Source organism: Trematomus bernacchii, unplaced genomic scaffold (genome assembly GCF_902827165.1).
Source record: "Trematomus bernacchii unplaced genomic scaffold, fTreBer1.1, whole genome shotgun sequence".
Taxonomy (NCBI): Eukaryota; Metazoa; Chordata; class Actinopteri; order Perciformes; family Nototheniidae; genus Trematomus; species Trematomus bernacchii.
In genome coordinates, this window is record NW_022988176.1 from 376,458 (window position 1) to 390,797 (window position 14,340).

Below are 14,340 nucleotides of genomic sequence, written 5' to 3' on the forward strand. Positions count from 1 at the left end.
CTTAGCTTGCCTTTGCCTCTGCTTAAGAGCAGTTTCTCCAAATCCTCATCCAGGAAAAATGCCAATCATCCGTGCAGTGTGCTGTCTATACTGTGGGTTGTTTTCCAGCATACTTAGTGATGCCACAATACTCTGCTGTAAAGGTGGAAAAGGTCAAGTGAACAACAGGATTGTAGAGCCCGGCATATGGCGGTGCATGTGCGAAGTGAATCCTAAGACTTATATGCTTACCTGCATTACTGGTAGTCTTAAAAATTGTTACGAAGATGTTTACGGCAAGAGAGAGAAGAAGTAAAGACAATGGATGGTTATAGCAACAAGACAGGCGTAGAAGTCATCTGCTTTATTTACTTATGTCAAACAATAATACATAAGAGAGGAGAGGTCAAATGAAAACCAACCATCTACATTGAAATAAAGAAATTTCCGTCCTGAGATTGACAAAAAGCAGGGAACAGCAAAATATCTACCGTGGTTGTTGGGAGGGAGGGAGGGAGGGAGGGGCGACAGTGGCAGTTTGAGCAAATTGAAGATGATGGTTGTGGGGAGATTAGGGGGAGATTGCAGAACTGGAGAGAGGGTAAGGTAAGCAATCACTGGGATGCTTGGCTGTAGGCACATTCAAAAGTTGAAAACCCCACAACGAAAGGATTTTACAGCTTTTTTAATATTCAGACTTCTTCTTTCGAAATCTAAGACTCATATATTATCATTTTCCAAAAAGAAGCAAGGTATTCTTTACATTTTTTCATCCTGAGGAGACAAAATCATTTTTTAAACAGAAATACAACACTGCAGGGAGAACAATAAGATTTCCCATTTCCATATATATTATTTTCTCAAGGTTGCGGCACCCTCAGACTTTGGCAGCGTTGGTGCATTTGAGATAATTTGGGAAAAACAGCCCTGTTTGTCCACAGGAACATTCTGAGAGCCACACAAACAGTAAAAGGAAACAGGAAGAAAAAAAGCAAAATCCCCAGACTTTTGTGTTTGGATTGGATACAGCAATATACCCAGCACATAAACTAAATGAATATTTGGAGGCCATAAGCTTTTTCAGCTGAACATATAGTTGTGACGCTGAAGAAATAAAAAGCTGTAAACTCCTGGAATTACAACCTGCTGCATCGCCTTTTAGAAAACGGCTGTGGGTCTGTGCCTTTGAAGAAATATCCTGATTTATTTTGTGACCTGTGCTGAATTTTTACCTTTTCAAAACATTTAATTTGTTTGCTCACACACAGCCCATTCCGTTTTATTCACTAGCACAAAAAGAGATGGCAATGTGCTGTAAATCTGTAGCGAAACACAAACAAATATATTTGATATTGTGCAACACAGCTACTGTATAAGGCTGGTGGGTCAACTATACAAGCCTCTTCAGGACTGTCAGTATTGATTAAAGTATTTTCTTGCTAGGTAGGAGCCAATGACTTTATCTTCTGCAGACGTTAGGGAGGGATGCTGGGAAGGACTGTGAGATGAGAGCCCCAGGGGCCCAAGGGCAGCCAGGGGACACGACTGAGGATGACCAAAGCGGTGTGGTGGGGACATCCACCCCCATACCGCCCCCCCCCCCCCCCCCCCCCCCCCCCCCCCCCTGTCATCTGTAGGTTAGAGAAGCAGCGCCAAGACTCTACGGAGCGAGCAGCTGCCTTTATTTTCTATATCCCTCCCCACCCTCCCGTCCCGTCTGTTGCGAGACTGAAAGAGCTGACCCTGCTCTGAACGCTGTCTCTCCTGCTCAGCAGTATTTAAGGTGCATAATATGCGACTAGACCTTTGCACTGGGTAAAGGTCTTCATGGACTTATTGGGATTTACTAAGGGATTTTTACAACCAGCATAAGTCAATTCCCCTCCACTTTGCCCTCAGGCCTTTCGCGCAGGCGTCTCATTGCCCTTGAAAGCGTGTTAACAGTCGATAGTCTGTAGCCACAGAGATAAGTTATGGATCTAAATGTCCTCACCAGATGATGTCTGATTTGAGTAATCTATCATTTCCTGGGCAACGTAACTCTACATTTTTTATTCCAAGCATTCAAAACTGAATTACAAATAAATATTTCACTTACTATAATTAAGTAAATTTAGGCACAATAAGTCTTACAGGGAGGCATGTGATTCCTCAGAGGTTGAATCTGAATATGAGGCCGCAGAGCCGAGGAGGGGCGGCTGAAGCCAGCACCGGGAACATGGCAATTATCCTGATTACTGATGCTTCGAGGCTCCTCTGACCCCAAATCCCTCCCTGTATCTCTCTCCCTCTTTCTTTCTTTTGCTGAGATCTGTCACATCGCACAGGGCCCCTCAGCCAGGCAGGGAGCAACCATGTATAATCCAACAGAAAACAAATCCCCTCGATCAAACACAGCCCAGCTTTTTAAAGCAGGCCTCTGAGCACAGGCGCCGAGGTGCGGCGCTGAGGCCCTCCGAGACGCTGCGGAGGCTGTGATTTAGCCCCCCCACCCCACCCCCCCTTAAAACCCTGCTGTCCTCCCCTTCAACGCCAGCCAGCCAGTTCTAACCTTCAGTTTGTTTAAGCACTGCTGAACCCTGTTGGCCCCGGACAGGGGGAGGGGTGGGTTTAGATAATGACATGCCATATGCCACTCTGCCTCTGCAGCTGAGTGAGCCGTGCATGGATCAGCTCAGGCACAAATCTATTTGAAATTTAATTCTATTATCCTAATATGGGCTAAGCGTCCATTGTCCAAATCAGGAATTGTGGAATGGAGCACAGTTGCAGGGCTAAGATGCATCCCATCAATAGGAGCTCATTAATGTGTGTAAAGGACCAGGGGGACAGACAGTTTGGAGCCAGTACAGTAAAACATGTTGCCACAAAGCAAAGATGGTTGAAGTATTTAAATGGCAGCCCTATATTTTATATGTGCAAATTGACTATTATGTTTCTGCTGAAATATAAATTGAATTGGTTTCTTAGGAGTCGTCTTTTTTCTGTTTCATTCTAATGGGCTTAAAATGGCCAGATTCCTTGCCGTGCCTAATAGGAAATCCCTTGTTATTTGAAAAGGGTTTTATTTCAACCCTTTGAGTGAATGAATACTCTCTATTGGCAGTGTCCAGCAGCCAGGCGTCACCCAATATTCCCATTAGCAGAGGGGCCTGGTGCCTCAGACCTCCACTGGTGGGAAAGGCCAGACACCAGAAGCTCCACTGCCTCAAGTGTCTCCTCTCCACTTCCACATCATGTGACAGGGTTTAATGCTTGGATGCAGGAGCCAAACGGAGGGGATTTAGGAACGGGATGTATCTGTAAATCTGTCAAAATATTTCTACAAGACAGAAAATATGCTAGAATCACAGTGTGGCTGGGGTATTAAGCTGTTGAAACAACATGAAACATTTTCACTGGAATGTTAAGGAGGCTTACTGTGCACATTTAAGCCAAGGGGCTTGGTATTATTTCCACTAAAATCTTTGTCAGCTTTCAAAGACAGTGGCGTGTCTACAAACACAATTGGATCAACATTTAAGGCTCATAGTTACAGTAGGATTAAGCGAGAGTTATTTTAAGGGAAAAACAGGTCTGTTTATAAATGTTAAGAAACACTATTTTGATGCTTCGAGTTAATATTTATGTGTAAATCCATTATTTGTTGAACAATGCTGTCTGTCCTTTTCTTTGGGTGACCAAAGTGTAAACATTTAAAATATGAATAATTCAATATAGTTTTTAATGACAGAGGTTTAATCGCTACAGCACATTAAAGGATCTACATCACACACCACGTCTGCTCTGGATCTCAGAGAGCTGCTGCTGACACAAGGGCCCAATTTCACACTGACGTCTAGAGGACATACATTAAAAAATGACAGACTTCAATGCCAGGATGTGGCTTCTGAATATATTCTTAAAGAAATTTATTTTACACCTCAAAACAGAAAAAAGGATAGGGATTAGGGATGTGGTACATTGGGAATGTATTGACAACTGTAGTTTACATTTTTTGGTGTAAGCTCAGAGAAAAATGTTAATACAGTCATAATAATTGCACTTCATAAATCTAGACTGATGCCAGTATTTTCCTCACAACAAAGCTCTGGCTCCCTCTCTCCAGTTACTAAATTCAATTTACCATTGAAATTTGATGGACAAAAGAAATGCTAATTTAAGACCAGAGGACTGCTGCACTGATCCAATTTTTCTCTTTCGCTTGAGTCCCACAAGGCAATAAAACATCGCAGTAATTTAAGTGCAGTACATTCAAGGGAATCTCACAGTCATAATAAATATTTCACTGCTCTGAATCATCAAGTTAAGACTGGCCCTGGCTAAATGTATCACAACCAGGGTCTAAAAAGGACAAGGGGAAGCAGTGAGCCTCTTCTCATTTCCCGTGATGCCAGAGAGCATGATTGTTTCCATTTTGTATTTGTTTGTAGGTTCAGGGGTCAATATTTCCCCCAACATAGGACTTCCATTTGTTCCCACCTCTTTCTGTCATTTCTGATAACATTTGACAAAAGTATTTAGCACAGTAACTCCTATTAGGAGTCATGTGAGAACTTGATCTCTACTCTAACTCCAGAGAATACCTAAAGCCTCTGATAAAAGACAGCGAGATCTGCTAAATATTTCCTGTACATTACTCAGATATGATGTTTATGGGAATCAGTTTTTCAGTCTTGGTGGTAGAAATCTTATAATAACACAATAAAAATAAACAAAGTCTGAGGATTTTGAAGAACACAAACTAAAATGCACACACGCGCATGCACTCAGCAACATACACGCATAAACATACACATAAGGTTATGTCAATAACCTCCCAATCACATTCTTCATGGTAACATTTCTTTTTCATGTTTTTTGCAACATTTTCTTTTTTAAATAAATGTTTCAAGATTTTTTGTAGATTCCAGTGTTGGTTAGGAAAAAGAGCTCTCCAGGTTCGACCAGGTCCTTAAAGAACCAAAGCAGCGACTTTGCCTTACACCAGGACATAAGAGACTGCACATCAGCTTGTGGAGGAATTATCATAAAATCAAAAGTGGAAAAAAAAAGAAGAAAAAAAGCATTTCAGACACTTTCCCCATAGCAGCCAATGCATATAATATACCTACAAATATATAAAACAACAAAAAATAGGTTCAAGTTTTCAAGTTTCTTAAATATATCATAACCAAACTACCGAATTTCAAACTTCAAAGTCAATAAGATTCAAGCAGTGCAATTTATGAATCAATTATAACAGCAATAATAACTAATATTGTACTATCCTTTTAATTCAACCTTATGATCCTTTTACATACACACCCGAGTATAATTTGAGACCCCTCACTTATCAGTACATTGTGTTTCTGTATGTGTGTATCTGTGTGTACCGTTACAGAGTTTTGGATTTTGAAAGCAGCCCTAAACGTTGGTCCTTAAGACCCTTTCAGTGACAACCTACACAGTAGCTTCATCCTTAGTATTTGGAAGGGGGATACAAGTGCCGTAAGCACTTCATGTCAAGCTATGATTCTCATCAAAAAGTTCAGGCAAGTAAAACAACATCAAAAAAACTGAAGAAAAAATAATATAATAAATCAACCCAAAATTCCTATTGGCAAACCACACAATGGAACATCTGGAGAATCTTGAAATCCCTTTTTCTCTCCCAAATCACCACCAACTTTCATATTTGGGACTCCCACAGCCTGCCTGTAAACCACCAAACCAAATGGTCGCACAGCACAACAACTGCTCTTCTCTAAGCTCCCACACTAGTTAAAGCAGTGCCACTCTTAATAATCTGTACCCAGAAAACAAAACATATTGGTTCTTTAACTTTGATTTTCTTCACAAATTCACAATTCTTGATTCTCTTCCTCCTATTCGCCGTGCCCCTCTATCTGTAAACAGGGAGGCGGATGTGTGCATGCTGGTGGTCTAACAGACGTGGCACTGACACAGTCTCATAGCCTTTGCCAAGCATCTGCTCCTTGATGCAGGGTGGGTGGATGTCGTTGATCAGGTACTCCAGAGACTGCAAGCTGCTGCTCAGCACCGATGTGTTGCACATGCTCTTGCTGGGCAGGCTGCAGCACATACCTCCCCCGCTGTCTATAGCAGGGTGGTGAGGATGATGGTAGTGGTGATGGTGGTGAGGGTAGCCCATCTCTCTATGCCCTGTGACCGGCCCTCCTGCAGAGTTAGCCAAAAGCTCCTGGGGGTTGTAGCAGTCACTGTCAGGTGTCACCAGCACACTGTTCCACGGCGGAGCAAAGTATTGACCCACTGAGAAATTTCCATGCATACCCACGCAGTTCAAAGGGGAGGAGCTAACTTTGTCCATCCCGCCTCCGCCGCTGGCTGTCAGGTGGTAAGGTCTGGAGGAAGAGGAGGACATTTGCTGCCCCATAATCCCTCCCCCTGGAACACAAGTTTCGGGGGACTTGCTGATGGCGCCCCCTCCACCGCTCCCTCCGCTGTACATACGGAGCACAGCCTGTTGATGCTGATGATGTTGATGTTGTTGTTGTTGTTGTTGTTGCTGTTGCTGCTGCTTCTGCCAGAGGATGTAGTCCATACCATCTGCGTACATGCCCGTCTTCATCGCCTCTGCATTCTGAGCAGGCAGCCCGGGCCCTGTGTACACCATGTTAGACTGGGGACCCATTCCCACCACGTAGCTTCCACCTGAGGAGCTTGAAGAGACCCCCATGACAGTTGTGCCGTGCTTGGAGGGGCTAGAGTTAGACGGTGCGGCGGCGGCCCCCTGGCACACCTGCTGCAGAGCCTGGGCCTGGCAATGCTGGTTAATCTGGTAGATGATGCTCTGGATGGAGGGGAGGTTGGACTGTGCGGGCAGGGGCAGGCCTCGGCCCCCTGTTACAGGAATCACTGAGCCAGCTACAGTGACATTTGGGGGAACCGACAGCACGGGGCCTTCAGGAGGCTTCGAGGGCCCCGTGTGGTATACCATTTGGCCGTGGCCACTGGCTAAAGTGCTACTACTAGGGGGCGGGTATGGGGCAACTGCTATGTGGGCTGGAGAGAGCTTAGTCCGTCTGCCTTCAGAGTTCTTCAGAACACCTTTTGCAGGAAAGAAGGTGCCTGTTGATGACGATGACGATGAAGAGGCCTTGAGGACGGCGAGCAGCCCCCCGGCGCAGATAAAGGGACCATAGCGTGTCCCTGTGGTGTCATATCCATTCACTGTCCGATTAAGGTGTTTGTGCTGAGGAACCCTGATGTTGGTGGGGAAGATCTTGATAGACAGAGGGCTGTTGGCCGTCTTCTGAGCGAAGGCATCAAGTTCTGCCGCAGTGGGGTAGCGTGGGGAATGTGTGGGTACCGCCAGCTCACCTGCAAGATAAAGAGAGAAAAGGGTATGAGTGGAAAAAATAGACTGGTGCATGTGTTGCAGATCCGCACACCTGAGTTTAATTACCAGGAATATTGAAGGAGCCAAGAGCAATGGCAGCCTCAAAGTCAGATCAATCAATCAATTGCAATAACCACTTCTCTGCTGCAACAGTATAACCCGGCAGCAGTACAGTGGCTACATCTAAAGCACACTGAGTAATGTGAGTGTTCTACAAGAGCAGGTGAATAAAACCAGATGCAAACAGAGGACCCAGTGCCTAACAACCCGAGCAGAGTTTGTACATAGTAAATCAGGACTGATTATGAAATGTTCCATCACTTCCCTCCTCCAATTGAGTTTTCCTTTCATCTCATTGTCAAACCCTCCTGTGGAAGTTCATCCCTAGACAAATGGATCTTTTTTAAAACTAATTCCGTCAAAGCCTGGTACCTTAGGCGCTGTTAAATCAGTGCATTGTGAAATTAATTCGGACCCTCTTTAGCATTGAATTGGGTTAGCCCTGGATATCAGGCAAGCAGGGACGAAGGGATGGGATAAAAGCTTGTTTAATTGCAATTGCACATTTGAGATTCATAAGTGGTTTCACTTACTGGGTCTTACCCTTGGCCACATAATTTCCACATGTATTCAATCCAGGAGAACGTGGAGAGCCCTCACAAAAATAACTATAAAATATCTACTGGGAATCCGACCGGGTTAAGGTGATCTACATCAGACCGAAGCCTCGTCAAGACTGCTAGAGTGCTGCTATCTTTAAATGTTTTCAAAGATAAAACTAACAATTGGTTTGAAATTGAAAACACACTAACAAGACACATAATTGTTGAGGTAAAATCAAACAAAATACATGCTAATGGTTTGTGTGACCATGAAATATCTCAATTATGTCACAGAGTAGCAAAAATAAATGTTGTTTTGCGTTTATATAATAAAGAGTATAATCACATATTTTATATTTTCAGGTGACGGTTGAAGGACAAAAAACAGGTACAAAGACATTGCTACGAATGCACTATACATGTAAATGCTGTGTACGGTTTGCCATATAAAAACCACTCCGAACCCAAAATTAAATTCAGAAGTGAACGCGGCAGTGAGAGTAGCAATGGCCCTCGCTCAATGAGCCAAGGCTTGCCCATTGTGAATTGAGGTGGCAAACAGGAAAATGGCAATTTCTAAAAACCCCACCATGTGTCATTGTTTGGGAGCTGGGCATGGAGGTGAGAGGCCGCGGTGAGATTGGATTTAAACGACATTATTCAGGCAATTTCATGGCTACTTAGCTCAGTGTAACAAAAAGGGTGGGGGGCTGGGAAAATAACTCAATTTACAAGCAATATATCAGCTGCCACAAATGACTTGCAACCCCTTCAAAAATGACATTTTCATGCAAAAGCTAACAAAACGTAAAAAAATTAACTGCCATAACTGTGCTGTCAGCAAATGTCCTAGCGACCGAAGGAGTCTGCAGGGTGCAGCCTGTGACTACGACTCACTCCATTTCCTCTCCGATTGCAAATTCATTATAAAGAGACTCCACAGCCAAGTAGTCACAATTCTCATTTCTTTGGTCCCATTACAGATAGCATGGGGAGTTCATTTCAACAACCCTTTGGGTCTCCAACTGTGAAAATGATTAAATCTACAAGATCCATATCATAAAAGGAATAAATTGGGAATGTAACAGCAGAGGGGAGAGACTGTGAATATCCCAAGCCAAATTAAGTACAAGACCTATTTCTGACTACCGACAACATGATCTCTATAATCAGAGACACTGTACTTCAAATTATATTTTAAATTTGTAGAAATAGAGTTGATTTAATAACTTAAATCAGAATGATATCCTGGTGCCATCCTAATGGGCAAGGCTGAGTGTGCCAGTCCAGCCTATCAAAGATCTAACCAACCTTTCTGAGGGAGAGCTCTGCTCCCCCGGTGACGGCACTGCCATCTGCTTTGATGTTCTGACTTGCATTTGAAAACTGACAGAAGACTTATTTCATTTGCTCAGAAGATAAAAACATGCTCATTTCAAAGCACACTGCTGGTCCTCATGCAAATGAAATGGCAGCATATTTTCTGATCTTCTTTACATGAGGGCAAAAAAACCATCTTTGATCATCACATGGTCTAAATGAGGAAAGATACTTGGCTTTCAGGCATATCAAGGCCCTGTGCCCTGCTGCCCCTACAAGCCCCCAGCTGCAATATGCCCATCATTCCACCTAATTACTGCCACGTGAGGAAAAAACTATAAAAACAGCCAGGAAATTCATTTAAGGGTGGCTAATTCTATTCCTTCTCACTGACTGAGTCCATATTTTCCATGCCTGAGCCTGCATTTCTTCCGAGAGAGACGAGAAAGCCCTCTCCCTCCGTCTTTTCCCAGCTTGGCCCTTGTTTGTCAATAGGCAGAGCCTTTGGCACACCAACCTGGCATCAAAGGGTTTCACACTTCATAGGCCACAGGGATTAGAGGCCTTTCAGGCCTACAAAACCCATCTCAGCTCCACAAAGGCTTCCGGTTATTAGAACCCACAGGCATAAAGGAAGAAGAGGAGGAGGAGGCAAATGAGCATCTGGATGCTTCTGATTCCAGCCCCCTCAATAAAAAGTTCCATGGTATAAATTTTATAGCAAAGTTGATTACAATAAGTATGCCCACAAACCGGGGCGTAATTTCACTCCCATACATTCAGTGGAACACTGTGTGTGTTTGATGTGCAGGGTCTCCACATCTCTCTCCTCCAGAGCAGTGAGTCTATAAGTGAGGACATGGAGGTTAAAGGAGAGAGTCTCTTTTTAGGCTGGCACTATGTGACTTATTGGTTTAGGCTGCAGTAGATCATAGCTATGAGCAGCAGCATACAGATGGTGCTGGCTGATAAACAGCCTCTGAGGCAGCCAGCACTGCCTCCTTTGTGTGAGCCCTCACCTCCTCATAAGGTAGGGGGTTTCCTGCACCTGTGCACACTCTCCAGCCTCGCCGTGCATGCAAACGCATTGCAGGAAAACAGAAAAAAGGCTAAAATGCACACAAACCTGCATCTGCAGTTGTGTGTCTCATTTGCCATCAGTGGAGCATGTTGTTATCCTCTGCTCAGCTCTCTCTCATGAAATGTAGGGCAGGGACAACAACAGGTGCCTGTGCGGGCGACAGCCTGCAATGCCTCCTGGGCTAAATGCTTCACACTCGCTTCATTTCGACATGCGACAGCCTTGTAAGGATTAATTATTTCCCTGGGGATGCAAGAATATGTTTTTCCCCTTCCTGTGAGCAGGAGTCTATGTGCACTCACAAGCACATGAAACATCTTTTGTAAAGGAACAGAGAACCTGGCCTACCACTGCTTTAACAATAAGCAGGGGGAAACAGTTTCACATGAAAGGAATGTAAACAAACCAAGCATATGATTGAACTGCATTGGAGATGAGATAAAAGCTCAGGCAAACACATGCATTAGTTCTGAGAGATCACGCGCCAGGGAGCGGAGATGGCAGGGAGGCAATTAATGGGCTGACCTTCGTCCTTAATCACCCAGTGCCTGGCACACAATGCCCATGTGTCAGAGCAGCACATCTCTAAATGCCACCCCTCATTAGCACGATGCACGTATTGAGAGAGGCTATCTGTGCAGTGTTACACTCTCCAGCGGTCAGACAGAGATAGCAAGGCTGGAAAAGGATAACATGGCAGCACAGAGCCGGGCTGAGCCGCAGTATACTAGGCCATGATTTGATCTAGAAATCCCATTTCACTTGGAGGATGGGCACTCTCCTTTCTCTCCATTTTTGATTGGCATGAAACTCCCCAAGCGCAACGTCCTTGGTGTACCCAGTGCCGTTACTGTGATTGCATGCGTGCTTGTGTGTATGCACGCATTTGAGTGTGTGTGTGTGCGTCTGGTGAAAGGGGTACCCAATTCTGAACACTCAATTAACACTCCTTTAATTAGCCGGCAGTACAGTTTGAAATCTGATGAACTAATTCTCTTGGTGTGAGGGTGGAGGAGGTGGTAGAGGGCTGGTAAAGATGAGGTCCACTGGGTACAAAACAGCTATAAAGAGGGAACTGGTTAGATTAGACAGTAAAAAATCCATTAAATTCTGTGCACTTCTTCCAAGTGAGAGGTCAAATTGTGTTGATCACAAGAAGCAAAGGCAGACAGAGAGAATATGAGAGCAGGGAGTTAGGTGAGGTGGAAAGAGGAGGGTGGGGGTTAGCAGGGGAGTGGAGAAAGAGGGAGAGGAGATAGGGAGTCAGAGGCGGTGCAAGAGTGCAGCACCAAATCCAGAGGACCATGAGAATGCTTTGCATTTTAATTAGAGGTTGAAATGAATAAGCAGAGGGAAAAGTCTGAAGAACTGCCTGAAATGCCCTTGCTCCCATGTGTTAGTGTTCCAAGTGTTCTAAAATGATGAGCAGGTTGGAGAAGTGTCTTCTTATTAGTGGATGAAACGCTCCGACACATCAAAACCCCCTCGCTGTTCCCTCACTCACTGCAAGCCTGTAGCCTCACCACATGTTTTGATCCCCCCTGACCATGTATATTGGTGAATGGTGGGGACAAAGTGCTTGTTTAAATGAAGGGAGAGGACTGTTTGGTTGAACTGCAATTACGTTTTCAGGGAACTACGGGTGCATAGTGCGTTTAACTTTGGCCAAACAAACAGAGCCATCTGAGCTGAGGGCAAACAACAGGAGGAGGAGAGGACAGGGGTCAGCTTCAGTCCAACAGCAGCCACGTTCACTGGGAACTATTCCCCCTGAGCAGAGCAAAGTTAAATGTGTTTGAGCTAAGAGGAAACATTATCTGCTCTACTCATCATACACCCTTTCAACCTGCATACAGCTATTCATGCTATTTTTATTTTTCAAAGGCTTACTGCAGTCTCACCGGCTACATGACGCACCCACTTCACTACAACGCATTCCCTTGATAAATGTTGTGTCGTTACATACTTTTAATATTTTACAAATTATGATGTTTTTTACCTAACCTTATCATTTAGTGTTGGTGCCTAAACCTATCCGCTCTATAATGGAGAATCACATAGTAAAGGTGTATGTCCTGTCCCGCAGATAGACCAAGTCATTTTGTGGGGAGAGAATTGTATGCAACAAAGGATCCCCACAGGTTTGAAATTGACAATTGTTAAATGATATGCCGTGTGTTTTTGACCACTGGGCAAACAGATTGCCTCTATTATCCACACACGTACCATATTCCACTACTTTGCTCTAAAGTTCATTGTAATGAAGTTACTCATATTAATAATTCATGGCTAAAACAGTCTCCGATCCCCCCGCTCAGAAAATGTCTGACCTGTCAAATGTGTAGCAGCCTGCTGTAGAAAGAGCAGATTCAATAGCATTGTTGCACGGAGGGACCCTTGACCTGTGGCTATTGTTAAGCTCTTAGCTGATAGGATCAGGGTGTATGACGTCCTGTCCCCAGCTCTGCTCGCCTGCTGTAAAAGGAACGGGAAGGCGGGGGGAAGCCAGAGGCAGCTTCGCGTCCTGAACAATACCTGCCTTGTGCTAATGGAGGTGTCATCTGGCACAGGGCTGATTAGTCAGCGATTACAGCCAGGCCTCAATTGCCGTGACAACTGCTGCAAACACAATGGGCCCTGATAGAGCCAGCTGTTTGGTCCTCTGCAATTAACCCTGCATCCCACTCGTCTCCGGCAGTGCGCTGCCTCTAATTGACTATCGGGCACACAAAGCAGGGGCTGTGGGGCAGACCCCCTGGACATAGCCCCCCACCCCTCTGCCGAGGTAGAGATGATAATAATAGAGGCGTCCTGTGGACTCAGCCGCCAGTCAATCAAAGCCCCAGCGCCCCACAGGAGCTTCCTGAGGAGCGAGGGAGCAGAGGAAGCACAAGTATGAGCCAGTGATCAACAGGGTACAGCAGCCTCGCAGGGGGGCAGACATGTTGAATATGCCCTCAGCCAGAGTACTAATCAATTCAAGTGTACAGGAGGGGAAAGGGAACCCTGCTGCTTGCTTGATATCAGAAAAGCCATTTTTAGGAACACTCATCTCCCTCTGTTCATCTCAAGGTTGATTTTTTTGTGCAACAACACAGCGAGAAAAAAAATCAAGGCAATTATTTGTCAGGCCTCTGCTATCTATAATTGCAAAGATAAAAATCAAACTGCAATGATTTCTCAAAGGATAGAGCTGTCTGAATTCACGGCTGCTTGTGTCATCATAATCATCAAATACATGCATATTGTAAGACAGTGGAAACGAAAATGCAGTCAACTCATCCATAAATTCTTTACATTAACTTTCAGAAGGGGTTGACCGATCTAATGTCATTTTTAATGTAACTTTCTAAATCAAAAACCTGTATTTTGTGAAGTAAACAAGCTGTATATTTCACAGTCACATATTGTTACGATTTAATCAAATCAGACTCTAAATAACTCGAATGAATCACTATGTTAATAAAATCCGTAGCTGGACAACATTTTCATCAGAGGGTGCCATGCTGTAATCACATATTGGGCTTTTAACCTGCCAACATGTTTCACAAATAGCAAAAAGGATAATGAGAATGTTAAAGCAATCTGCACACTGATCCTTCAGAGGCACGCAGACATGGCACAATGTCAAAAATGGATTTAATCATTAAAAGAGATTTAAAAAAATAAAAAAGTTGGATAAAACTCCCAAATCTAATCTTTTATTTCATTAAAACCAATCTCATTTCAGATTTAATCTATCTATTTCCTGCACAAGCAGATGGAAGAAATACTAAATTGAGTGCCTAATTTGGGCTTCCTCCTCACAGACTGCAGCATGAGGTCATTTAGTTAGCCTGCAGTGTGCGGTTAATATAGTGCAGCGAGACAGAGATAAGGTCCACAGGTACAGATAACACTAGGAAGGACAGAGGCAAAACAAGATCCATGTTCACCTCCTGCACAATGTCTATCAATATTATAATAATTTCACAGATTAACATATATGTAATACA

At 44.1% G+C, this 14,340-nt stretch overlaps 1 protein-coding gene across 1 annotated transcript in view; it reads right to left on the bottom strand.

The window, feature by feature from the left end:
* Window positions 1-3,875: 3,875 nt before the first annotated feature.
* fam222a (family with sequence similarity 222 member A) overlaps window positions 3,876-14,340 on the bottom strand; it is a 44,300-nt gene continuing 33,835 nt past the window's right edge. The window contains exon 3 of the mRNA XM_034122421.1: window positions 3,876-7,323. Coding sequence (XP_033978312.1) covers window positions 5,864-7,323 — 1,460 coding nt within the window. The 3' untranslated portion in view covers window positions 3,876-5,863. The remainder of the gene's footprint in view (window positions 7,324-14,340) is intronic.